This window comes from Myodes glareolus, chromosome 4 (assembly GCF_982192425.1).
Source record: "Myodes glareolus chromosome 4, mMyoGla1.1, whole genome shotgun sequence".
Taxonomy (NCBI): domain Eukaryota; kingdom Metazoa; phylum Chordata; class Mammalia; order Rodentia; family Cricetidae; genus Myodes; species Myodes glareolus.
The window spans coordinates 24,520,393-24,546,196 of NC_142029.1; the positions used below are offsets into that span (position 1 = coordinate 24,520,393).

Here is a 25,804-nt window from a genome sequence, read left to right on the forward strand (position 1 = left end):
CCCTTCGCCTCGGGGAGGAGCAGCCCGTGGCCAGCCGGCGGGGGCGTGCGGCCTGGACTGGCCCGGCGGGACCGGCATTGTCTTCCCCGCCCTCCCGGGAGGGCTCAAGAAGGGCGCGTGTCGGCCGCCATCCGTGCGTCCCCCGTGGTGGGCTTGCGGCGCCTCACACGGGGCCCACGGCCGCTGCCCTCGTTCCCCACGCCGGGTCCGGCTCGCGCGCGTGTGCGTGCTGTTCGGCTGAGGAGCGCCTCGTGGGTGGCCTGGACCCCCGCCCCGGGGAGCTGAGGAGGGATTCTCGAGGTGGGCACGCGGGAAGCACGCTCACCCTCCGGCTTTCCTACCCTGACCCCTTCCCGTGACCTTGGAGGCCGGGCCAGCTGCTCTGCGCCTGGGTTCTCGACGGGCGGCCAGGCGGGCTCCCCTCCCAGCCCCAGAGCTTAGGCTTCCACCGAGATGAGCCGGCAATTTCATTAATTACAATCAGGAAAGAGAACTTGGAAACACCAAGTATTCCCTGCTCTCGCCCTTTGACCTAGTAGCCAAGCCGGGACCCCACACTACCCTGGGTGGGATCCTCCAAAGAGAGGTGACATCACTGTGTCCAACCGCCCTGTGCTGAAAGAAGGGCTTAGGAGACCGCGTCGAGGAACCCCTAGCGCCCGCCGGCTGCCTGGACTGGCGAGGACGATGCACACGTGGGGGTAAACACTTGAAAGGTAGCCGCGAATGGAAGCCAGGCAGGGCAGGCGAACAGACTCAGTATGAAAAGGGAACAGGCTTCTGGGTTCCTAGGCAGCGTCTTTGACGTGTGCTGTGTCACCCTAGGGCTGAGAGACCCTTCCTGCCCCGCCCTGGCATGCTCTTACCCAGGAAACTAAGGGTCAGTTATCCAGCCCTAGCGCCCTTCCCTTTGGTCTGGGGTAGAAACCGCAGAGGCCCTAATGTTTCTTGCTGGTTGTGCTATGAGTCGCCCGCCAATGGTCCACTGTTGGGCAGGGCCAGCGGGGGCCTGCTTTCAACCTCAATGCACCAGTGACCTGCCATCTTGATAACCTACGCTCCTATCCTGCTTTGGGCACAGGGAGGCAGAGAATTAGAGGCAGCAATTCGCTTCACTCAAACGATGGGAAGGGAGGGCCTGACATCTCTGCTAGGAGCTCTGGAGCGTGACTGGTTTTGGTTTCTGTTGGCTTTGTTCTCTTTGGACCTTAATGTCTGCAGGCTCCTTGCTTTGGGGTCCTTCACCCCATTCTGATCTACCGGAATTTTAGACTCCTCCCTGAGATTTGGGGGAGTAATGAGCGGGTTGTTTGCTGGTGTGTCTGTGATCTCAGCTTGTTTTCTCCCTTGTCCTGAAGTTGGGATTGGGCAGTGTTGTGCAAGGATGACCCCAAATCGTGCATCTCTTGAAAGGTTGACCTTCCGCAGGGGCTGCACAGATCCTCAGACCCACTGTCCTGGGTGGTAATTAACCATGTGGCCACACTGAAGAGTTAGAAAAAGTGTATGGGCCTTGGCTACTTTTGTTTGTTTGTTTGGTTTTTCGGGGCAGGGTTTCTCTGTGTTATCCTGATGTCCTGGAACTCACTCTGTAGACCAGGCTAGGCTAGCCTCGAACTCAGAGATCCTCCTGCCTCTGGGCCCCAAGTGCTGGGATTAAAGGCTTGTGCCACCACCGCTCAGCTGTGTCTTGGCTACTTTTAAAAATTCCCTTTCTGGGAGAAAGGGTAGGATATTCAGAAACTAGAGTCACCGCTCTTCCTCCTCTGGGCCTTGAGGCATACTGTAGCCTTGGTGGTTCAGAAAGTCCTGAGTGCTACCAGCAGAAGGACGTCGACTTGAATTTAGTGTTTAGCAGATTTTTGGTGGTCAGCAGGTCCTCATTTTGGTAACACACTAAAATTAGAACAAAATAGAGTAGTTAGCGTGGCTCTGTTAAAGAAGAAATGAAAATTCATGAAGCATTTTGTATTTAAGAATAAAGTAGAACTGGTGAATGGCTCAGTGGGTAAAGGTGTTTGTTACCAAGCCTGATGATGGCCTGGTCCTTGGAGCCCACATGGTGGAAGGAGAATGGATTCCTGGAAGTGTCCTCTAGACTCTGCGTGTACACCCTGACAGTCATTCTCCACCACATAAAAATAAATTAAATACAATTGAAAGTTTTTAAATAAAAGGGAACTGAGGGCTGGTGATCTCCTGATGTGCGGTGTCTGTCTGGTATCCCTTCCCTCAGCTGCATTCTGACCAGTGGCCCAGAAACTCAGCTGCTCTTCTTTGGTTGCTTGGGGGAAGCTAGTCCCCTTTAGTTCACGTGGTCTCAGGCAGTCAGTTTTACAATCCCTAAGAACCATCATCCAGATTAATACTTTTCACATTGGTGATTTAGTGCTGTGGCTGAAACTGGCTCTTCCCAATCATCTATTGATTAGCTATAACAAGCCTAGAGAAGTAAAAGCCACTGTCCACTTTTAACCCCTCACTTCCCAAGGGTCCCATGTTGCAGGAGAACGATGCATTTTCTCCGTTCTGGACGGAGTCCCTTACCTTGAACTGCCTCTTCTAGTCATGTTTCCCTGCTGGCTTCCTGCTCTACCCAAGGGGCTTCATCCACACTGATCATCAGGTTCCTTCTCTGGGATACAGCTGAAAGGTGTGGGGGTGGAGTGTGTGTAAGAAGGACTTGCCTGGCAGTGGTGGCACTGTACTGACACCAGGAACCTAGAGGTTACCTCTCTCTGAGATGAGGAGGTTGTTAGTGAGTGGAAAGGGCATTCCAAAAAGTATGGCAGAGGCAGGAGAATCCCAGGTTCAAGGCTTGTTTGGCTACATAATGAGACCCTATTTCAAAAACAAAGCTGGGGAGTAGGGTTGTGTGGATTATGAGACCACGTGGTTTATCTGGGTAACTACCAGTTTGCTATGTGGAGAAATGGCAAACACCACATTATGAAAAGCCTGGGAACTTGTGAAGGAGGGAGGAAGCTGCCTTTTTTTTTTTTTTTTTTTTTTGCCCTTGAGGAAATGTGTTCAAAGCTTTGATAACTTTTGAGGGCTAAAGAGGACAGTGGGGAATTAACGGGGAAGCTGAAGTTCTTGTTTGGTCCAAGGCTTTATCTTCCTCCAGGTGGGTCTTGATGGCGCACCAGATGACGTCACCTAGATCCTGAAAGAACTGCTTAGATCCCAGTGATTCTCCTGGATGGCTCCGTATTTGTGCCTCTGGAGGGCAGTGTGTGTATATGGTGGTTCCATTGCCCAGGCTGACTTAAAATACTAGGCTGATCTGAAACTATGTAGATCAGTTACCATGACCTCAAATTCTTTACCCTCCTGCTTCAGCCTTCTAAATACTGAGATTACAGATACTGGCTACTACACTTAATGTTACTTAAAACTATGTTATTGCAGTATGATTGACACTGAGAAAGCTACATTACCCAACATGTAATTTGATGATTTTGGAGACTTGACTATGGTTACTTTTTGTTTTGTTTTAGGTGCTAAGAATTGTTAACAAAGCATCACTTAAGCTAAGCAAGTGGTTTGTCACTGAGCTGCGTCTTAGTGTTCCTACAGTAATTTTGTTTTTAATAGCCCTGGCTGGCCTGGAACTTGGCCTGCCTCTGCCTCCCAGGTGCTGGAATTAACCTACAGTACTTTTTAATTAGGAAGCATTCTTAGGTCGTTGAAATATAACATTTGGATTCCTGAATTGAGGGTATAAGTTTCTAGAACTTTAAAGAAGTTTGTTTTTGTTTGTTTGTAAGACAGGGTCTCACTATATAACCCTGGATGACCTGAAACGAACAGAGATCCTCCTGCTTCTGCTTCCCTAATGCTGGGATTAAAGGCATGTGCCATCACTCCCATCTTGTAAGGAAGTTTTATGTTAACCTAATTATAAACTGTACAGTGTCAGGAATTATTGGTAGCCAAAATATCTACAATTGAACCTATGATTGCTACCCTCCTTTCCCATAGCAGCTGGGATGAGAGGATGTGTCCTCAGGGGATGTCAGGGAACAGGGCACCTCTGAAAAATTAGAGCTTCATTTTCCTCTCCGAGTTGTGGGTAAGTCGGGAGGGTATTAGGCCTGTGGGAATGGACAGGCCAAGGCTAGGCTAGTCTAAATTAGCAGTTCTCAAAAGGTGGGTCACAGGCTGGAGAAATGGCTCAGTGGTTAAGAGCGCTAACTGCTCTTCCAGAGGACCCAGGTTCAATTCCTAGCACCCACATGACAGCTAACAACTGTCTGTAACTCCAGTTCCAGGGGATCTGACACCTTCAAACCAATGTACATAAAATAAAGTTAAATAAATTATTTTTTTTAAATAAAAAAGTGGGTCACGACCCTTTTGGGGTTGCATGTCAGATATATACATTATGATTCATAGAAGTAGAAAAATTATAGTTGTGAATTAAAAACATAAATAATTTTATGGTTGGGAGTCACCACAACATGAACTGAACTGTATGAAAGGGTCACAGCATTAGGAAGGTTGAGAACTATTTGTCTAAATGAATGCAAAGGAATTCTAGAGTTCAGTGTGTGGCTTGGCATTGTCCCTCCTTTTCTCTGCCCTTCCCCCTTCAATTTAATTTTTAGTTATGTTTGTAGTCATGTTTGTCTGTGTGAGCCATTGTGTGTGAGTACGGTGCCCATGTAGGCCAGGAGGGGGCATCAGATCCTCTGAACTGGACTTCTAGGTGGGTTCAGGGAATTGAACTTAGGTACCTTGCAGGCTCAGTAAGGCCTCTTAACTGTTGAGCCATCTCTCCAGCCCCCATCTCCCCTTTTCTTTTCTCTGACTACAGATACAGAATGTGATGGAGTCATGCATCTAATTCTAGCTCTTGAGGAGTAGAAACAGGAAGACTGCTTCAAGTTCAAGGCCAACCTGAGCTACTTAAGGATCTCTAAGCTAATGAGGGCTACAAAGCGAAAGCCTGCCTCAACACACACACTAAAACCAAACTAAGCTGGATGTGGTGTTGAATCCTTCAAATCTCAGCGTTTGGGAAGCAGCCGGAGGGATGGGAGTTCAAGGTCATTAGCTATATTGTAAATTGGTGTTCTGGTCAGTGTTCTGTTGCTGTGAAGAGACACTGTGACTACGGCGACTCATATAAAAGAAAAAAAATTAAAGCATTTAATTGGGGACTTGCTTACAGTTTCAGAGGTTTAGTCCATTATCATCTTAGTGGGAAGCATGACAGCAGGCATGGTGCTGGAGAAATATTGAGCTACATTCTGATTCGAGTGGGGAGGGAGGGAAGCGAGAGAGACTGGGTTTGGCCTGGGCTTTTGAAACCTCAAAGCACACCACCAGTGACACACTTCTTCCAACCAGGCTATACCTCCTAATCCTTTCAAATAGTGCTACTTCCTGGTCACTAAGCACTCAAATACCTGAGCCTGTGTGGACCATTCTTATTTAAACCTCTGCAGGTGGGGGTTACCTGAAACCCTTTCTTCCCACAAAAGGCCAGGCATGGGGTGTACACCTTTAATCCCAGCAGAGGCAGAGGCAGAGGCAGGCAGATAGCCTGTTCTATATAGCAAGTTCCAGGCCAACCAGGGCTACATAGGGCGGAGGGCAGGCAGGGGCGGGGGGGGGGGGAACAAGCCACAAGAACAGAACAATCCCTAACAACAAACAACACATAGTTAAAAGACCCTGGGACATCTTGGTGCTTGTTGGCAAGCTTTTCAATATGAGGGAAGGAAGTCCTCTATACTTCTAAGCACTTACTTAGGCATGACCCAGCCTTGTGGACCCAGGAGGATTCTGTGTGAGGTCAGTCTCCTCTCCTCACTAGGGGTTGTTGTGGATGTGTCTGTCTTCTGGGCTCAGAGAGGCCAGATTGTTGGAGTAAATCTGACTGTAGTGCCTGTGCTCCGGGAATTCTGCTGAGTATCCTTCCATCTTAATTCCTACTTTCACAATAGCATTGAGAAGTCCTTACAGTATCACTTTTATAAAAGAGGTTTGCTTCCACAGGGCTGGTAAGTGGTGAGTTGAGTCTAGTGTTAGGTACTTATTGTACCTCTTCTGTTAGGGCTGGTGAGGTAAGGTAGGGAGGGGCAGAAAAGGTGTCTGTAATCAGTTGCTGTTTTTCCTGGTGCTGGTGATCAAACCCAGGGCTTTGTACTTACCAATCAAATATTCTATGTTTGAGCATCTACCCTTGTAGTTCTCTAAAAACAAAACAAGACAAAAAATTGTTTTGTTTTGATACAGGGTCTTTGCTTTTGTAGTACTAGAAAAGTAGACTAGGCTGGCCTCAAACTCAACAGAGATCTGCTTGCCTTTGCCTCTGGAGTGATGGAATTTAATCATCATCGTGCCCAGCTGCAACCACAAGTTTTGAGGTTGTGCTCTGGGTCGTGTCTGTGTCCCAAAAGAGGAACCTAATGAGTGAGTCTAGGCTGTTTGTTTGAGGTTGGTGGCAACCTAAGACCCGGCAGTAAAAGGTGAAGGATCAGCTCCAGCCAGAAGAGGGATTTTTTTTTTTTTCAGAAGAGGGATTTTATCATGCATGTTTAGAATTGCCATCGTCTGGATATAATGGAAATGACTCAGTTATATTTTAAATTCTCTACAAGAGTCATAACCCTTAGTCATCTCTTCCTGGGGCCAGCTGGTTTCATACCCCATTGCCACAGACCACTGTGAGCATCTTAATTAAAGAAATGAATGGTCTGGCTCTCAAGTGACCGCTGCCATACTGGAGACATTCTCTTGGGTCTCCTTATGCTCTCCTTCCCTATATGTAGGCAGCCTGGCTGGTTTGCTACTTAAGAGAGTCAGCTTTTAAACCCCATTTAGTGTTTGAAAATGATGGCTTCCTCCACCTTCTCTGGTTTGGAGTTGCTAGGTGCCATAAGTAGGGCTGCAGCATGGGCTGAAGATGCTGCCTTTTCTTTGTTTTAAGCCATCTCTCCCATTGGGTCCTGGGCAGATGGCGAGGGGAGGAGAAGGCAGTCCCTGATTCAGAGCTATCCAGAACTGAAGTGCTGTGTGGTGGCATGGTCTGGTAGTTGCTTGCTTCTCTTCTGCTGTTGGTCATTGGCGTCATAGGCAGTAGCCACATTGAGCTCCATGTCAGCTCTCCATGATCTGACCATGGCCACCCCTTGCCATATGGATGCTTAGTCACCAGGGAGTAGAACTCTTTGATAGGATTAGAAGGATTAGGAGATGGCTTTATTGGAGGAAGTGTGTCACTAGGGGTGGGCTTTGAGGTTTTCAAAAGCCCATATCCTGCCAGTGTTTCTCTCTTTCTATTGACCAGGACCTGTGGCGCTCAGCTACCGCTCCAGTGCCATGTGTGTTTGCTATGCTCCTGCCATGACGATAATGGACTAAACTTCTGAAACTGTAAGCAAGCTCCCAATTAAATGTTTTCTTTTTTGAGAGTTGCTTTGGTCCTGGTGTCTCCTCACAGCAATAGAACAGTGACTAAGCCACTAGGCTTACAGGCCAGTGATAGATCCTGATAGCTGACCACACAGCAGCAAGAGAGATGGGGCAGTAAGTGGACTTGTGAGACTTCTTTAGTGCCCAGGGAGCCTTGCCTCTGGGTGCGGCTTCTGCTTCTGCCTGGACCCATCTCGTCCGTCTCCGGCATCCTGCTGTAGCACCAACTCTGCACAGCACGGCACTTCGTGTCAGCTCTAGTTTTCCAAATGAGACATAGGTCAGTGCACATGACAGACTTTGACTGATTGTGTTCATAAAACATGAAGCCTCTCTCCTCCTGAGGCTGGGAATAGCTTAGAGGATGCAGTCTGAAGCCTTCATGTACTTTATACATGACCAGCTGTGTTTCTCCCCTTAGATAACTTGCTGTCAACCTCGCTTGGTTTTCCACAGTGTCTGTCCTTCCCATTCCTGTACGTAGTCAGTACTCCAGGGTATGTTTTACAGCCTAGAGGGGAAGAGCCCCAAATCTTCCAAGCTGTTTGGACTTTAACCCCCAGCTTTTGGCCACACACCATCTAATGAGCTGATTGGTCTGTAAAATGGGGGCCGGTACCTGTTTCTCCTGCTGCATGAAAAGGAGCGTCATGCTTACAAGCTCGTGGTTGGCTTGTATGGATGAGTATAACTGCAAAGTGTAGGTCAGAACACACCCTCACAACCTCTGAGGATATGTAATTGGGGGCCGGAGTTTGCCGGGACAGTCAAAATGATAGAACAGACCCAGGCCTCGGACTTTCTACCAGGTCTGATTTAGTGATAGTGGGTCCCAAGCTGTGGGATAAGCTGTCATTTGGGCGGGAACTGCCTGGAAAAGATCTGGTTGGTGAGTGAGGGAGCCCCTGAACCACCCCAGAGCTCCGTAGGAAGCACAGGATGCCTGTCCTCAGAGCACTGGACTCCAGGGAGCCTATGTCTCCAGGTTCATAGCCACTGCCTACCACTGTAGCTTGCTTGCTCTTTCCCTTTGTCCTCTCTTAGTACCTTATAAGTCCTGGGTCTGCGGGCCATGTTGCTACATTCCATCCACCCCGCGTCAAGTGGCCCCACTCAGGGCCGCCTTTCCCTGGGAGGGGTGAGAGTAACCTACCGTGCCAAGCCCAAGCCTAGGACCCAAGCAGAATCTACTCCACTCTGGAGCACACCAAAGAAAAAAAGGAACCTGACCACTGAAGTCAGGGTGTGACTTCCCCGAGGTTTCTACCTGGCAACCTCAGCAAGGCCCAGCAGACCCCTCACCCTCGCAGCCCTGTGCCCAATGTTCCCACTACCTGGCTTTTACCTTATTCTCAGTTTTGCCTTCTCTGTCCCTTCACACACCACACCTTTGCTTTCTTGTGGGCAGAAGGAAGCACTGCGGCTTTCAGAAGAGGGAATAGAGGCAATGCTTGCATCTTACCCTGAGTTTGTTTGTGTTTCGAGACAGTCTCTTTAACCCTGGCTGTCCCGTAGACCAGCCTGGCCTCAACCTCACAGAGATCCATCTGCCACTGTGCCCAGCCCTTACCCTGAGTCTTAATCACCTTTTCCTCTCCCTGCCTTTATGAAAGGAGTCTGCAAGTGGTTCGTTCTTTACTGCTGTCCCTGCTGCTCTCTGTGCAGGGCATAAACAAAGTCCAAAGTGTGTGGTCATTAGTACATCCCTGTTGTCCTAGATGCTTTGAGAGGGGAGAATCATCAAGGCTGAGTTCAGGGCCTGTCTGGGATAAATGGTGACAGATTGTCTAGAAAGAAAAAACAACTTTGAGGTTTTAGAATGTTGGAGTGTGAGGGAACTGTTGCTTGTAGCTGAGAGAGGGGGGAAGGCCTGCAGCCACTTGTCCTTGTTGGTGGTAGGGCCTGCGACTTCCCTAGGCCTTCTGATAAATCTTAGGGTTTTTCTTGCATTTCTGAGTCTGGTTGGCAGTTGCCTTCTGGTTAGGAGGTGAAGCCCAAGACCAGCATCTTCATTCTTCTCAATGGAGTCTCTCCTGTGGTGATCACTTCACATCCAGGTATTATGATGGCATTTTTTATAAGGTGTTGAGTGTTTTTTTTTTTTTTTTTTTTGGTTTGGTTTGGTTTTCTTTTTGGTCAGGAAAATTTGCTATGTACATAGCCTGCAGCCGTTCCAGCGATTCACCCCATCCTAACACCCAGTGCTGCTCATATACGGATGATGAAGGTGGCAATCTGCCAAATTTACTTCCTATCTATTCATTCATTTATTCGTTTAGGCAGGGCCTGACTACATTGCTCTGGCTGCCTTGGAACTTGGAACCATGCTGACCTGGAATTCAAAGAGATTAACCTGCCTCTACCTCTCTGCCTTCCCAGTGCTGGGACCAAAGGTCTGTGCCTCTAGACCCAGCTTTAGACAGTTTTAGAGCTCCCAGGCTGGTCTCAAATTCTCCTGACTGTCTTCCTGTCTCAGCTTCCAGAGTGTATTGCAGGTGTGAGCTACCATGAGTGTCTGGTTCTTTTTACCTTTTTGAAACCAACTCTGTGACGCCTCCCCACCCCCACCCAGTGTTTTGCGAGGTACTCCTCTCTTCTGTGGCCAAAAACTGAGAGCTACTTGTCCGTGGCTGTTTCCTACTGGGGTCTAAGCAGACTGGCATACGATCAAGGTCTGGAAACGGGCACGGACTCATGAGCCAAGCACCTGGGGACCTTAAAGTTACTTTTCACATTTGCAGTGACTGCTAGAAGCTCTCTGGACCGGACCCCTGGGTCTTGGTTTTCTCATCTAAAAATACAGTATCTTCCAGCTCAAATAGTCTTTATTTAGGTTACTGCTGAGGGCTAAGAGTGGGGGAAGGATGTGGGAAGGGCTTACAAGAGTCTTGTTTTTCCCAGTTTGGATTTCCCTCCTCTCCCCTCCCCCACCTAAGTAGTGTTTTCCATCCAGATGACACTAGGAGCCCTAGCTCCAGCCGTGAGTAGGCGGAGCTTGAGCAAGTAGTTACAGGAACATTGATGGAGTGGATGGTTCAGCTGCCTTTTCTTTCCAGTTTGAATTCTAACTTGTAGAGATGCTAAAAGATTTCTGGGGATAGCTCAGTGGGGGAGCACTTGGCTAGCACGCACAAAGCCTGGGGTTCAATCCCTAGAAATGCAAAATAGACTAAACCAAATAAAAACCAAAAAAAAAAAACCGAATTTACAGAATAGTTTTCTTTTTTTTTTTTACCCTTTAAAAATTTTGAATTTTACTTTGTGTGGGGGGGGCGGGGGGCGCGTGTCAACATATGAAGCAATCAGGACAACTGAGAGCCACTTGCCTTTCCTTTGTTGAGGCAGGATTTGATTTCTCTTGTTTCTGTACTTCAGGCCTCTTCTTCCAGAAGCTTTAGGGCCCCTTTCCCGTCTCACAATCTGCTGTTGTAGTCTTGGATTAGTAATACACATCCGTGGGTGCTGGGGATTGAATTGAGATCACTAGGCATGTGCTCTAGTGTTTTTAGCCGCCGAGCCATCTTCCAGACCCTCTTTCCTTTTTGGTTTCTTTCTTTTTTTAAAATCTATTTTTTAATTTTTTTTAATTTTTATTTATTTATTATGTATACAATATTCCGTCTGTGTGTATGCCTGCAGGCCAGAAGAGGGCACCAGACCCCATTACAGATGGTTGTGAGCAACCATGTGGTTGCTGGGAATTGAACTCAGGTCCTCTGGCAGAGCAGTCAGTGCTCTTAACCTCTGAGCCGTCTCTCTAGCCCTCCTTTATGGTTTCTTGAGACAGGGTATCTATGTAGTCCTAGCTGACCTGGGTTCTCTATGTAGACCAGAGTGGCCTCAAACTCATAGAAATACTCCTGCCTTGGCCTCCCAAATGCTGAGATTGTAGGTATGGTGGCACATGAACACTAGTCTAAAGAGAAATAAAAGTATTTCTTGACTTGTTTGTTTTTCGAGACAGGATTTCTCTGTGTAACCCTGGCTGTCCAGGAACTCACTCTGTATACCAGGCTGGCCTCAAACTCAGAGATCTGCCTGCTCTGCTTCCCAAGTGCTGAGGTGCCACCATGCCCAGTTTATATTTTGACTTTTTTGAGTCGATGCCTTAGTATGTGGTCCAGGCTGATTTAGAGAGCTTAGAACCTTCCCAGTTAAGCCTCTTGTCTACTACCACCCCTAGCTTGAGGTTCAATTTTTAAAAATTACTTTTAGCAGGTGTGATAGCACACATCTGTCCTCTGTAATTGCAGCACTCAGGAATGGAGGCAGGAGGACTAGGTTCAGTCATCCTCGTCTACATAACAGGTTTGAGGCCAGTCTGGGCTCTATGAGAATGATATAAAATTATCCATACATACAGAGGGGGGTTCTACATAGAAATTGTATGTGTGTAAATTTTATCTGTTTTGTAGGTTATTGCCACAAAGTTTTCCCTGTGTACCTTCTTGACTTCCAATCCTGGTGGCAAGGATTTATGCAGGGCAGACTGCCGCCTAGTGGGTTGGTGGGGTTTCTGAGTTGCAGGCTAGCCCTGGTGTTCTTTAGCAGTGTTTATTAGGGAGGAAAGCTCAGTTCTCTACAGAGCGATCCTGGAGTCCTATGCAGGTCCTGTCTTGACTTTCCTCGGGCTCGGGTTTGAAGAAGGCTGGGGTTTGTCTTTCAGAGTTAAAGGGTAAGAGGATTTAATGGCTGTGGGTGTCACATTGTTTTTGAAAGCAGTGTTTACTCTCTCCATCGATAATAAAATCTGGCATTTATGGAGCCCATCCTCTTAGCCACAGTAACTGAGCAGTGAGTGTTTAATGCTCGGGATGAAGGAGGTCTTTGGGGGGTATAAAAAGTTGTGTAGAAAAGAAACTGAGTTTACAGTTGGGAGGTGGAGGCAGGAGGTAGGTGTTCAAGGGAGGTGGAAGTCAAGTTGGAGTCCATGAGACCCCATCTCAGAAAACAAAAATTTGAAATAGGAACCCTCAGTGTTCCTTCTGTAAAGGCTCTACCCCCCTTTACAGAAGAGGACACAGACCTAGTGAGCAACTGTGTTCCTTTCAGATTTCTGAGTATAGTTCATCGAATGAAGAGGACCTCCCCTGTTAGGGTCCTGTGTGAGCCCCTAGAGGAGGGACATTTGAACAGCTGCTGTTTGATTCCTGACCTCCAGGCTGCCTCTAGTGTTCCTGGCTGCTAGAAAAAGCGATGCCTTGCCTGGAAACTGGTTTCATTCAAACCGAATTTGTGCTGTTTGGCAGGTTCCATGTGTGGTTGTGTGCGGTCACTAATACTTTGTTACTGAAAGCTTGTTTAGTCTTTTTTTTTTTTTTTTCAATGTATGGTGTTCTGTCTGCATGCATACCTGCAGGCCAGAAGAGGGCACCAGATCTCATTACAGATGGTTGTGAGCCACCATGTGGTTGATAGGAATTGAGCTCAGGCCCTCTGGAAGAGCAGAGTAGTCAATGCTCTTAAAAGTTGAGTCATCTCTCCAGCCCCTTCTTTTCTGACCTTTCATTTCTTTTCTCTCTCTCTCTCTCTCTCTCTCTCTCTCTCTCTCTCTCTTTCTTTGTTTCTTTCTTTCTTTGATTTATTTATTTATGTATATGGGTATTCTGTCTGCATGTACATTTGCACACCAGAAGAGGGTACCCATCCTGCAGGACTGCGGTTGTAGATAGTAGTGAACTACCATGTGGTTGCTGGGAATTGAACTTAGGACCTCTGGAAAAACAGCCAGTGCTCTTAACCACTGAACTATCTCTCCAGCCCTGGTAATCTCTCTAAACAACTGAGTTTGTGTGAAGGGAGACCTTCATTGACCCTTAGATGTGAGTGGGCTTGTTAGAGCCCTTCTTTCTCTTTTTCTTCAGAAAGTGACCTCTAGCCAGACCTGGTGGTGCACACCTGTAATCCAGGAACTCTAGGAAGTAGAGGCAGGGGAACCAGGAATTTAAGGCCACGACAGTATGATACCCCGCCTCAAGAAAAAAATAAACAGAAAATGTTGACTCGTGGCCAGAAAGACTTCATACAACATGAAGTAGACACCCTTTTCTAGGGTATTAGATCAGTATCGTCAGGAATCTCCTTGTATAGGTGTGGTGGTACACCCCTCAGTCCCAGCAGAGGCAGGTGGATCTCTGAGTTTGAGACCAGCCTGGTTTACAGAGTGAGTTCCAGCACAGCCAGGGCTACACAGAGAAAAACCCTGTCTTAAAAACCAAAAAAACCAAAACAAAACAGCTCTCCTTTTAAATCTGTTTACCGGGAGTGGCATTTTCTACCCTGGGGACCTGACAATAGAGAACTACTCTGGTCCTATGGTCTGGTCCATGGATACTGGCAGTGACTGTACTGAAAGAGCTTAAGAGCATTTAGTCCTTCTGTCTGAGGGGCAGTAAAGCTGTAGGTCCTACAGAGTCTCAAGAAGTTGGCCGACAAACTACAGCCTGTGGTGTGGACTTAGCAGGTGGAGCTGGGCTTTCTCCACTGCCATACTCCCAGGGTCTGTAAAGCAAAGATACAGAGAGACAGACAGACAGACAGAGTAAGGATTGCATAAGAGAAGAGTGGTTTTGGGAGTCCCAAGGTCTTTGGGCAGGAATGAAGTTCTGGGGGTCTGAGTGCTGCCTAGGCGGATCTCCTCCTGGCTGATAGGCTGGATAGCCCTGTCTATAGTGTTGTGTATGTGAATACCACTTTGAGCCAGTTCACTAAGAGATTGTTTTTCGACGTGCACCATCTAAGGGTTCTCCATCTATCTCTGCAGTCACACCTCCTCACCAACTGCACACTTACATTTTAGCTATGCTGAGGATGTGACCATGGGTGTAGCTGTGTCTGCTCTTACTTGCATTGAAGGTGCCATTCTATTTTTATTATATTATTGTTTATTTGTTTTTGTTTTGCTTTTTTTCAAAACGGGGCGTCTCTGTGTATCCCTGGTTGTCCTGGAACTGATTCTATAGCCCAAGCTGGCCTCAAACTCACAGATCCATTTGCTTCCCAAGTGCTGGGATTAAAGGTGTGCGCCACCACTGCCCAAAGGTGCCATTCTAAAAGTGAAGTAGTTTTTCTTTACCTTTTGGGACAGAAAGGAGATAGTCCCTGGGGTTGTGTTGCTGCTTCTCCAGAAGAGACGTGTGAGAGAGAGTCCTGAGAAAAAAATGTGATAGCTTCTGCCCTCCTAAGGATGGTATGAGCCTCCCTGATGCTGTCTTCAAATAATTTCAAGGGGTGCATGCATGTGTGTTCACTTGTTATAAGACTATGGACTAGGCTGGGCAGTGGTGGCACACTCAGGCAGATCTCTGTGAGTTCGAGGCCAGCCTGGTCTACAAAGTGTGCTCCAGGATAGACTCCAAAGCTACAGAGAAACCCTGTCTCAAAAAATCAAACAAACAAAACAAAAAGTATGAAATAGGTAGGCCTGAGTTCTTAAGTTCTTTGGTTGATCTTTTTTGTTATGGTATCAATTAGCTGTTAGTGCCAAATCCTAGTCTTCATCTGGCCTCTCTTGATGGCCCAGTTGCCCTGAGGCTGGCCCTGGAAAGTCGCTAGACAGCCTTTATAAACAGATAGCTCTTGGCAGCTGACAGGTAAGAGTTTGTGAAGGTAAATGATTTCATGCCCTTTGTTGAGCTTTATGTACGTGCTAGGAGTAGAGTAAGGGTCGCTCTTGGTCTTGGAGGTGGGGTGGTCGTGTCTGTTGTGTCGATTGAAACGTTCAGAAAGATGAAGCAGCTTTTCTAGGCCAACGCCTAAAGATGAGATGCAAACGCTCATCCAGCCAGCTACAGCCAGCTCTTTCGCTGTTTGTGGCGCCGTTTTTGCCTTGCTGGGCCACAGCTGGTCCCTGGGTAAGTTTCTTTAGAGGAACTGAATATGGAAGAAGGGAGGAAGTCTTGAGTGACTGGACCTGAATCCATGCTTTGGAAGGTGAATAAGTTTTGAGACTGGTTTCTTGTCTCTGAGACTTTGTGTAGTTGGGATGCCAGATCAGCTCAGACTGGTGGGAGCAATACAAGGCACAGGGCCAAGGGCCATGGTAGGACTTCTGGGAATGAGGGGTGAGGAAACCCGGACTAAAAGATGAATGCTGTGTAGATAGCAAATAAGGACGGTCAGGGTGAGAAGGAAGAGCGCAAGCCGTTGCCGTGAGATGGGAACCTGGAGTGTGTGGGGCTGAATAGGGTTTGATAGTGAAAGCAGCCGCTGGTTCTGTGTGCTGTTAGCCAGCCTGTTGAGCTCATACCTTTTTATTTTTAGTCTGCCGGTTTCTACTTTTTCTTTTCTCATCACTCTGGCTTTCCTATCGTCTGGAATAAGTAGTTTGGGAAGGGAGACCCAGCTATGGGCTAATAATACAACTGCCCAAGTGGGTTGCTGGTGGAACAGACAGGTGTCTGGATATCTCAGTCTTTGCTCCGCTCTGTTCCTTGGTGAACCAAGTTGTGTGCCTTTTATAAAAGTTAGCAAAGCTGATGGTGGTGGCATGTACCTATAATCCCAGTGCTTGGAAAGCTGACACTGGATTGCTGTGAATTTGAAGGCAAGCTGAGCTATACAATGAATTCAAGGTCTGCCCAAGATACTTACTGAAACTCTGTCTCAAAAAAACCCCCCAAAAACCAAAGACAAGTTATTGATCCTTTGTCCAAACCTTACTGTCCATCTCTGAACAAGGAAGATAGAGGGTGTAATTGGCCGGGGTGAAATGTTCAGATTATACTTCTGTTACTTAGCTTCCCATACTTGGCTTCTGCAAAGGGCCCGTGGCCTCACAGTTGGGACCAGTCACCTAATTTAGAACTGCTGTGTTTCTGTCAGGGTAGCCAGGGACGCACTGAGAGTCACCACCCTTCTAGTCTTTGAGGAGGTTTAGAACATCAGCGATGGAAACCAGAAGAAATGAACCCTGTGGCCCAGAGAGAAGGCTAGATAGGAGGATCTGAGTTGGAGATAAGGAAAGATCCTTGAGCTCATGCCCCACTCCCACACAAAGCAGGAAACTTTGTGCTGAGAACTTGCTATTTAAGGGGCCTCTGGGGAGGTCTGGCCGAAGAACTGTTTGAGGGAGGAATTAAAATTAGCCTGGGCTGAGATAGGCAGACTGGAGAGGGCTGAGGCTGGAGTTTCTGGGGGAGGGAAAGTGGCCTGCTGAGGTTTCCTTGGTGGTAGAGAGCTTGCATTCAAAGTCCCATCTGCTGGGGACAGACCCCAGGCTACTCCGAGGGTTGGCACTGAGGTCTAATCCTTTCCTGGTAACCCAAAGCAGTTGTCTTCCTCGCCAGGCTGTGTAGCAGAGTGACTTGGATTTTTGAGTCATTGGTCTTCTGTGTGACATTAGATGTTTCACGAGTACCTGGGGATTCGTTTGTATACTTTAAACCCTGCCTGCAAAAGGCAGAGACAGGTTAGTCTACCCAGGAGCCTCGGCTGTGTAGTTCCCAAAGGACAGAGCAGAGAGGGCACTGCAGGGTTACCGAGCTCTGAGGGCTGGGAAATGCAGAGTCTTCTCCCAGGTAAAATGCCATGTGTTTAGCATCCAGAATGGCCAGAGGCCCTGCTGTATGTGCTTGGCAAATTTCACAGGAAGTTTATTCTTCCTGTGACTGAGACTCACTCTTGTGTGAGTGAGGTAACATGGTAACCAGCAGCTATAGGATTGGTGTTGTGTGATGTCTTATTCTTTTGGCTTTTTGAGGGGCCCACCACTTAATTCTCAGATAAGTCATACATGGAGGCTTATTCTTAATTGGTCTCAGCTTGGCTTGTTTCCTGCCAAACTTTTCTTAAATTATTCCAACTACCTTTTGTCTCTGGGCTTTTTCCTTTTCTTATTTCTGTATGTTTTACTCCATGGCTGGCTGGGTGACTGGCCCCTACTGTCCTTCTCCTTGTTTTTTTGCTTCTTCTCTTCCTCATTTCTCCTTCTATTTATACACTCTGCCAGCCAGCCTCACCTATCCTTGCTCCTGCCTTGCCATTGGCCATTCAGCTCTTTTTATTAGACCATCAGGTGTTTTAGACAGGCAAAGAATCACAGCTTCAGAGTTAAACAAATGCAGCATAGACAAAAGTTGCACACACCTTACAATAATATTCCCCAGCAGATGGATTTTCTTCAACAGTCTTGACTCTGTTGAGAGACAGAGACAGAGACTCTGTGTGTGTGTGTGTGTGTGTGTGTGTGTGTGTGTCTGTCTGTCTGTCTGCCTTTGCCTGGCACTCATTCAAGTTCCTAATTCAAATCAGTGTCCCCCAAAGAGCTGGTTGTTCAACACTTACAACATCCCTAGAACATGGAGCACATTCTCCCCTATCCCCCAAACTTTATGGGTATGTGCCTGCTTGTCTTTGTGTGTACTGTGTGCATGCACGTCCCCATGAAAGCCAGAGAAGGAATCCCGTAAGCCTTTAGTTGCAAGTCATTTTGAGCCAATCAGTATGGGTATGAGAAACTGAACCTGGGGTGCTCTGCAAGAGCAGCAAGTGGTCTTAACCACTGAGCCACCCCTCCAGTCCTGGAGCGTGCTCCTTCTTCCCTGTGGACGACCATGGGACAACCATATACTTTCAGGAATGACAGCATTGTAGGTGGGGAATGAAAACTTTTTATTTAAAAAACATCTTTTTTAAATTCTGGGAGTAGAGTTAGAGTATATTAAAATAGATTTTAATATACTTTTTTTTTTTTTTTTTTTTTTTTTTTGAGAGTGTAACAGCCCTAGCTGTCCTCAAACTGAGTTTGTAGACCTGGCTGGTCTTGAATTCACAAAGATCCTCCTGTGTCTGCCTGAGGTGCTAGGATTAAAGGTGTGCACCACCACGCCCAGCAATTTTAATATTTTAAAGCACAAAGATTAAGAGACAGAGGAGGGATGTCTCAGAGGTAAGAACACTGGCTGCTCTTACAGAGGTCCTGAGTTCAGTTCCCAGCAACTGCATGGTGGCTTACAACCAGATCTATAGTAAGATCTGGTGCCCTCTTCTGGCGTGCAGGCATACATGCAGGCAAGATCTAAAATACTAATAAGAAGAGAGGGGTGATTGGGCATGCTGGTCCACACCTTTAATGCCAGTGCTTGGAAGGCAGAGGTAGATGGATGTCTGAATTTGAGGCCAACCTTGTCTAAGTAGCAAATTCCAGGCCAGCTAAGGCTACATAGTATCTTAAAAAAACAAAACAAAATAACATAAAACCCACAAACAGAGATAGGCAGGGGAGGGAGCAGTGGGACACATACAAGAGTGTGGGTATGGTTATTTCAAAGGAGAGTCACCCTTTTTTTATATTTTGAGACAGGGTCATTTTGTTTTAGCTCAGACTGGCCCCTGAACTCAGAGAAATTCTGCCTCAGTCTCCCAAGTGTTAGAATTAGAGGCATGAGTTACAATGCCTGGCTTGTGTTTTTCCTTTTTTTTTTTTTTAATTTAAGATGGTGTCTTTTAAGATTTTTATTTTATTGTTATGTGCATTGGTGTTTTTTGCCTGAATGCATGTCTGCTAGGGTGCCAGATCGCCTGGAACTGGTGTTACAGACAATTGCAACTGGCCAGAGCTTTGATCTATTTCTCCAGCCCCAAGATAGGCTCTTACGGATGTAGCCCAGGATGGCCTCCAGCTCACTGTGTAGCTGAGGATAACCTTGATCTCTGGTCCTTCTGTCTGTCCGTGCTGGAGCTGCAGACTGTGATAGCAGCACCTGCTGTGTGTTGGGCCTTCCTTATACGCATGATGAGCACTCTCCTCGCGGAGTCATAGTCCCAGCTTCTCAGGATGCTGTTGGGCAGAGGAGTATGAGATGAGGCTCAGAACAGGAGTCAGGTGTGCAGGGAAGCTTTACTTACCCGGAGTATTTTATATTTGTTTTTGTTTAAAATAATTTCTTAGAATTTTCTATGCGTGAATGATTATTTTATGTATACTGTGCTATATGCATATACACCTATGCAGGCCAGAAGAGGGCACCAGATTCCATTATTGATGGCTGTGAGCCACCATGTGGTTGCTGGGAATTGAACTCAGGACCTCTGGAAGAACAGCCAGTGCTCTTAACTGCTGATCCATCTCACCAACCCCTAGTGCTTGTATTTATGAGCTCTGTGTGTCTGTGTCTATCAGTCTGTCTGCCTCCCTGCCTGCCTGCCTGCCTTCAAAGACCAGAGGACATTAGATCCTCTGTCATTGGAGCTACAAATGGTTGTGAGCTATCAAGTGGGCACTGGGAACCAAGCCCAGGTCCTCTGCAAGAGCAACAAGTGTTGCTTCTCTCTAGCCTGACAAGATGTGTTTCAAAAGCTAGCCTAAACCTTAACTGTGTAGAACAAAGGCTTGAATTTGTGCTGACATCCCTGGTTCTGCCTCTCTAGTGGTGATATTATAAACCTTAAAGTGATTCTGGTTTTTAATCTTTAAAACATTTTACGCTATGTATGTGTTTACGGATATACCACAGATGCTCATAGTGGGATGGGGAGGGTCAGGGTATCAGTTCTCTCCTATGTGGGTTCCAGAGATCAAACTCAAGTTATCAGCCTCGGCAGCAAGTGTCTATCCATTGAACCTTTTATTTTGTTCTTTTGAGACAGGGCTTCTGTGTGTAGACCAGGCTGGCCTCAAACTCACAAAGATCTGCCTGCCTCTGCCTTCCTAGTGCTGTGTGTATGTACACAGATACCATGAGATTAATTATTTAAAAATAAACGAATGAATAAGAGTTTTATTTGGTTTTTCAAGACAGGGTTTCTCTGTGTAGCTTTGGAGCCTATCCTGGAACTTGCTCTGTAGACCAGGCTAGCTTTGAACTTGCAGAGATCCACCTCCTCTACCTCCTGAGTGCTGGCATTAAAGGTGTGCACTACCATTGCCCAGCTAAGAGATGTGTTTTTAATGTATGTAAACCATAAGTCTGGGCTGGAGAGATGGCTGAATGGATAAAGGCTTCTGCCTTTAAACCTTTGGAGCCCACGTGGTGGAAGGAGAGAACTGACTCCCCCACGCTGTCCTATGGCTATACACATATGTACATACACATACATAAGATTAGAAACTGTAGGTAGGGTGTGGTGACTCACACCTCCAAGCCCACCTTAGTTTACAGAGTGAGTTCAAGGACAGTCAGTGCTACACTGAGAAGCCCTGCCTTAAAAAAAAACAAAGCAAAGACCTGTGGTAAACTAGAAGACCTGTTCCTGCCATAGTCCCCAAGGCACGTCACGAGGTTATTTGTATAGCAAAAGCCCCTGTGACATCCTGTGATCCCAGTGCCTGGGAGACGAAGGTGAAAGGATTGAAAGTTCAAGGTCAATCTGAGGTTTTTAGCAAGATGCTGTCTCAAAGATTTTTTTAAAATATTTATTTATTTATTTATTATGTATACAATATTTTGTCTGTGTGTGTCTGCGGGCCAGAAGAGGGCGCCTGACCCCATTACAGATGGTTGTGAGCCACCATGTGGTTGCCAGGAATTGAACTCAGGACCTTTGGAAGAGCAGGCAGTGCGCTGAGCTATCTCTCCAGCCCCCTTTTTTTCTTTCTTTTTTTCTTTTTAAAGCTCGAATTTGAGGCCAGCTTGATCTATAAAGTGAGTTCCAGAACAGCCAGGACTGTTACACAAAGAAACCGTGTCTTTAAAAAACAAAAACAAAAGCTAGGATTTGGCTGGGCCTGGTGGTGGCCTATGCCTTTAATCCCAGTATTAGGGCGGCAGAGGTACTTGGATCTCTGAGTTCAAGGCAGAATTCCAGGACAGCCGGGGCTCTGTAGAGAGACCCTGTCTCTAAACAAACAAACAAAAAACTAGGAATTGTAACTCAGTGGTAGAGTGCCTGCCTAGCATGTACAGGGTTTTAGTACCACAAAAACAAATAAATGAAATAAAAATAGAAGTTGGATAAGGTAAACAGTTCTCCAGTCATCTCAAGTGCCCTCCCTGTGGTTCAGGATGCCAGGAGTTACAGGATGAAACCTGGTGTTTAGATCTGACTTCATTACCAACTAGTACCCACAAGGAGGGCACTCATTACAGCATCACCCTCTTGCGGGAACCTGGCAAGATATTACTTTTCAAAACTCAACATATAGGGCTGTAGAGGCAATGGGCAAAACATTGCCTTGCCTGCTTGAGAACTAAAGTTATGATCCCCGGAATCCACATCAAAATCCAAGTTGCGGGGGCTGGAGAGATGACTCAGCAGTTAAGAACACTGCCTGCTCTTCCAAAGGTCCTGAGTTCAATTCCCAGCAACCACATGGTGGCTCACAACCATCTGTAATGAGATGTGGTGCCCTCTTCTGGCCTGCAGGCATACACACAAACAGAATATTGTATACATAACAAATAAATAAAAAAGAAAAAAAAAAGCCAAGTCGCAGCTGGGCAGCGGTGGTACACACGCCTTTGGTCCCAGCATTCATGTAGCAGAGGCAGGTGGATCTCTGTGAGTTTGAGGCCAGTCAGGGCCACAGAGAAGCCCTGTCTCGAGAAACCAAACAATAACAACAACAAAAACAGTCAGGTTGGGTATTGGAGAGATATCCAAGAGGGTAAGAGCACTGGCTGCTCTTCCAGAGGACCTGAGTTCAATTTCCAGCAACCACATGGTGGCTCAAAAACTTCTGGATCTCTGCTTCCAGAGTATGCAACACTCCATTTTGGCCTCTGAGGGCACCACACATGCATGTGGTGCGTATACATACATGTTGGCGGAATGCCCATATGAACAAAATATTTTTTTAAAATTCAGGTGAAAACCATGTGGTGCTCCTTTAATTCCAGCACTTGGGAGGCAGAGAGAGGCAGGTGAATCTTTGTGTTTAAGGCTACCTTGATCTGTGTATTGAGTTCCAGTACAGACAGGGCTAGGGCTACTTAGGGAAACCTCCTCACACAAAATAAACGAAGCCAGATGGGCAAGGTGGCCAGCATTTAATCCCATTGTAATAATTATTTTATTTCCAGTTTGTCACTTGCTCACATATCCAGTAAACTTTGGTTTGTTTGAGACAAGGTCTCTTGTAGCTGAGATTGGCCTCAGTGTCACTGTAACTAAGGATGACCTTGAACTCCCAGGTGTTAGGTGGGTTGGCACCACCTCCCAGGTGTTAGGATCAGGTATGAGTGTCAGCATACCCAGCTCAGTAAACTTGGCTTGGTTCTGGTTTTGGTTTTAGAGACAAGGTTTCTCTGTGTAGCCCTGCCTTTCGTGCAGCTTGCTCTGTTGACCAGGCTGACTTTGAACCTGAAGATTCTTTTGCCTCTGCTGGGATAAAGATGTGCACTACTGCTAGACTCCGACCCTTAGTAAAATTTTAATAGATTTTTCTAAGGGCTATCTAGGTTTAGAGACAAGACTGTAACTTGCTCCCAGCTACTGTGGAACCAAGTGCAGAAAACAGAAGCTGCAGGGGATCGGCAGCACACCCACCTGTGCTCACACTCCCTGTGTGTGTGTGTGTGTGTGTTTGCCTCTCTCCAGACCAAAGTGTTTCCACCAAGGGCTTATGAGTATCTTTTGGCAAAATAGAACTTCTATTTTTAAAGATTTATGATTTGTGTGTGTACATGTCTGTGTGTGTATGTGCTCACACATGTGAGTTTGTGTCCATGAGAGTGGTGGCCAGAAGAGGGTGTTAGAGTACCCCTCTGTCACTCCCCCTTATTTCCTGAGCTGAGGCTGAAAGCCAGATAGCTACAGTAGTCTGTCTCCATCCTTCTCAGAGCTGTAGTTGAGGTCTTCTTGAGATGTCCAGCTTATGATGTGGCTGCTCAAATCCAAATTCTGAACCTTGTGACTGTGCAGCTAGTGCAAAACAATTAGCAGTTTATGTGCTTATTTTATGGAGTGGGGCATGCTTACTATCTCAGGGTGTGGGGGTTGTGTTCTTTGATCTGAGAAAGAATGGTACATTTATGTACTAGGGGCCCTCCTGCCTTGCCTCTGTTGTCAGATTTGCCCAGAGGTGTTGACTGAAGCCTAAAGGATGCTTTGACAGATTATAAGGCCATGAAACTATATATGTGTAAAGGAGGCCTGGGATACACTCCGCTTCTCTGTAAGCCCTTCCTTGTGGATGAACAACCCTTTCTTCCTGTCCCCTCTGACCCTGACCACTGTGGTCTCTGTCTCCAGGTCCGAACACTGTTTGTCAGTGGCCTCCCTGTGGATATTAAGCCTAGAGAACTCTACTTGCTCTTCCGGCCGTTCAAGGTGAGTCAGGACCCGGGAGCCCCCAGAGCCCAGGATCAGGGATGAGCAGCAAGAATGAATCTCTGCTGTGGATTGAACTGCAGAAAGGTGTATCAGAAACTGAGCTCACAGACCTGGCTCTATCTATGACGGTTCTGCTGAATCTCGTCTTGTGCCAGTTTCCTGGCCCTGCCGAACCTCAGTTTACTCATCTGTAAAGTGGAGACGGTAAAGAATCCTAACAGATTTTGCCATGTGAGAAGTTCTGGAGATTCAGTGTAGACACACACACACACACACACACACACACACACACACACACACACACACAGAGTTAGTAGAGCATTCAGGAGTGCCCTGGGTACCACTGTACCATGTGATTCAGAACACAAAGGCAGCAGGAACTCAGCCTTGCTGAGGGGGTTGCCTCCAGGGGACCACTGAGGAAAGATGAGGCTGATGGGGGAGACAGTGCTAGGTTAGCACAGTAACAGCTTCTGACCCCTGAAATGGCCACCTCTCTTCACAGGGCTATGAAGGGTCCCTGATCAAGCTCACTTCAAGACAGGTAATTTCTCTCCTAGGTTTTTCCTCCCAGCCCAGACTAACTGCTAGCAGAACTGAAACCTTTCTCCTACTGTTTGAAAGCATCTGAAGGCAGAGACTCACTCCATGCTGTCTGGCTCTGGTATTCTGCCTGACCCCCAAGGCTGCAGACATTAGAGATAGTAGTTGAGCTCTAACCTCCTGCAGGAGACCAGGGCTCAGAGCCTTCAGGGGCCACTGGGAGTCTGAAGTCAGTTTTCAACCTTCCTCGTCTGCATGCATTTGCAACGGCTTCTGGGGTTGTGGTTAGAGCTCAGTGATAGAGCACTTACCAGACATGTGCCAGACCTAGGTTTAATCCTCAGATTTGCTTTAAAAGGGGGGTGGGGCTGGAGAAATGGCTCAGAGGTTAAGAGTACTGACTGCTCTTCCAGAGGTCCTGAGTTCAATTCCCAGCAACCACATGGTGGCTCACAACCATCTGTAATGAGATCTGGTGCCCTCTTCTGGCATGCAAGCATACATGGAAGGAATGTTGGATACATAATAAATAAATAAATCTTTAAAAAAGGGGGGGCACAGAAAAGGTGATATTAAATGGTATTAATGACCCACGGAATAGTGCTGCGTTGACATCCTTTCATGGTGTGGTACCCAGAAGGGAGACTTAACTTAGATGCTTGTGAATCCTGAATCTTCCAGACTTATCTTAGGGAGGATATGCACAAGAGCACAGGGCAAATAGTGTTTCTAATTAGGTGATGGATTATATATATATATATATATATATATATATATATATATATATATATATATATATTTGTGGTACTCTGGGGGTGGGAAGGTCGAGTCCAAGGTCATGAACATGCTGGGTGAGTGCTGCACTTGGGGTGCATACATGGAAGGCTGGAGACATGCAAGGGTGTTCTTTCTTCCTTCCTACTAGCCTGTTGGTTTTGTGATCTTTGACAGCCGGGCAGGAGCAGAAGCAGCCAAAAATGCATTGAATGTGAGTAGACCCACAGACCTCTGAAGTGGCGATTGTCCCTTTTCTGTCCTCTGCAAATCTTCCCCACTGCACTCTCAATAAACACATGGATATTTATTTCCCACTCGTCCCAGGGCAGAATCTCTGACTGCCTGGTTTGTGATGCATGTCGTTACTCAAGGTCAGCGCAGTATTCCCTCTGCTGCAGCCCTGGGTGCACGTCTTAGAGGCAGACTTGCTTCTGGGGTCCTGTGTATTGATGACAGTTGGCAGTACGGGTCCTTGTATGAGTCTCTCTTCCTTTTTTTCCCATTCAGGGTATTCGCTTTGATCCGGAGAACCCACAGACCCTGAGGCTAGAGTTTGCCAAAGCCAACACCAAGATGGCCAAGAGCAAGCTAATAGCGACACCAAATCCCACCAGTGTCCACCCTGCCCTAGGAACACATTTGATTGCGCGGGACCCTTGTGAGTGGACCCTGATCTTCTTTCTCCTGTCCTTTGGCTTACCCCAGCCAGCAGGTTCTCCTGAAACTGCATATATTCAGGTCCTAAGAGAAGTTATCAGTCATGTCTCCTTTTCTGGGGTCTTCATCTATAGCCACCACCTTGAGACTTAGGAGTCTACTTCCTCCTCTGCGGCCATTTAGAGACTCA

General features: G+C 47.0%; 1 protein-coding gene across 1 annotated transcript in view; it reads left to right on the top strand.

Moving 5' to 3' along the window:
* Positions 1-25,804, top strand: part of Rbpms2 (RNA binding protein, mRNA processing factor 2) — a 35,010-nt gene that overhangs the window by 419 nt on the left and 8,787 nt on the right. Inside the window, exons 2-5 of the mRNA XM_087905325.1 lie at positions 23,557-23,634; positions 24,143-24,181; positions 25,106-25,168; positions 25,465-25,615. Coding sequence (XP_087761451.1) covers positions 23,557-23,634; positions 24,143-24,181; positions 25,106-25,168; positions 25,465-25,615 — 331 coding nt within the window. The remainder of the gene's footprint in view (positions 1-23,556; positions 23,635-24,142; positions 24,182-25,105; positions 25,169-25,464; positions 25,616-25,804) is intronic.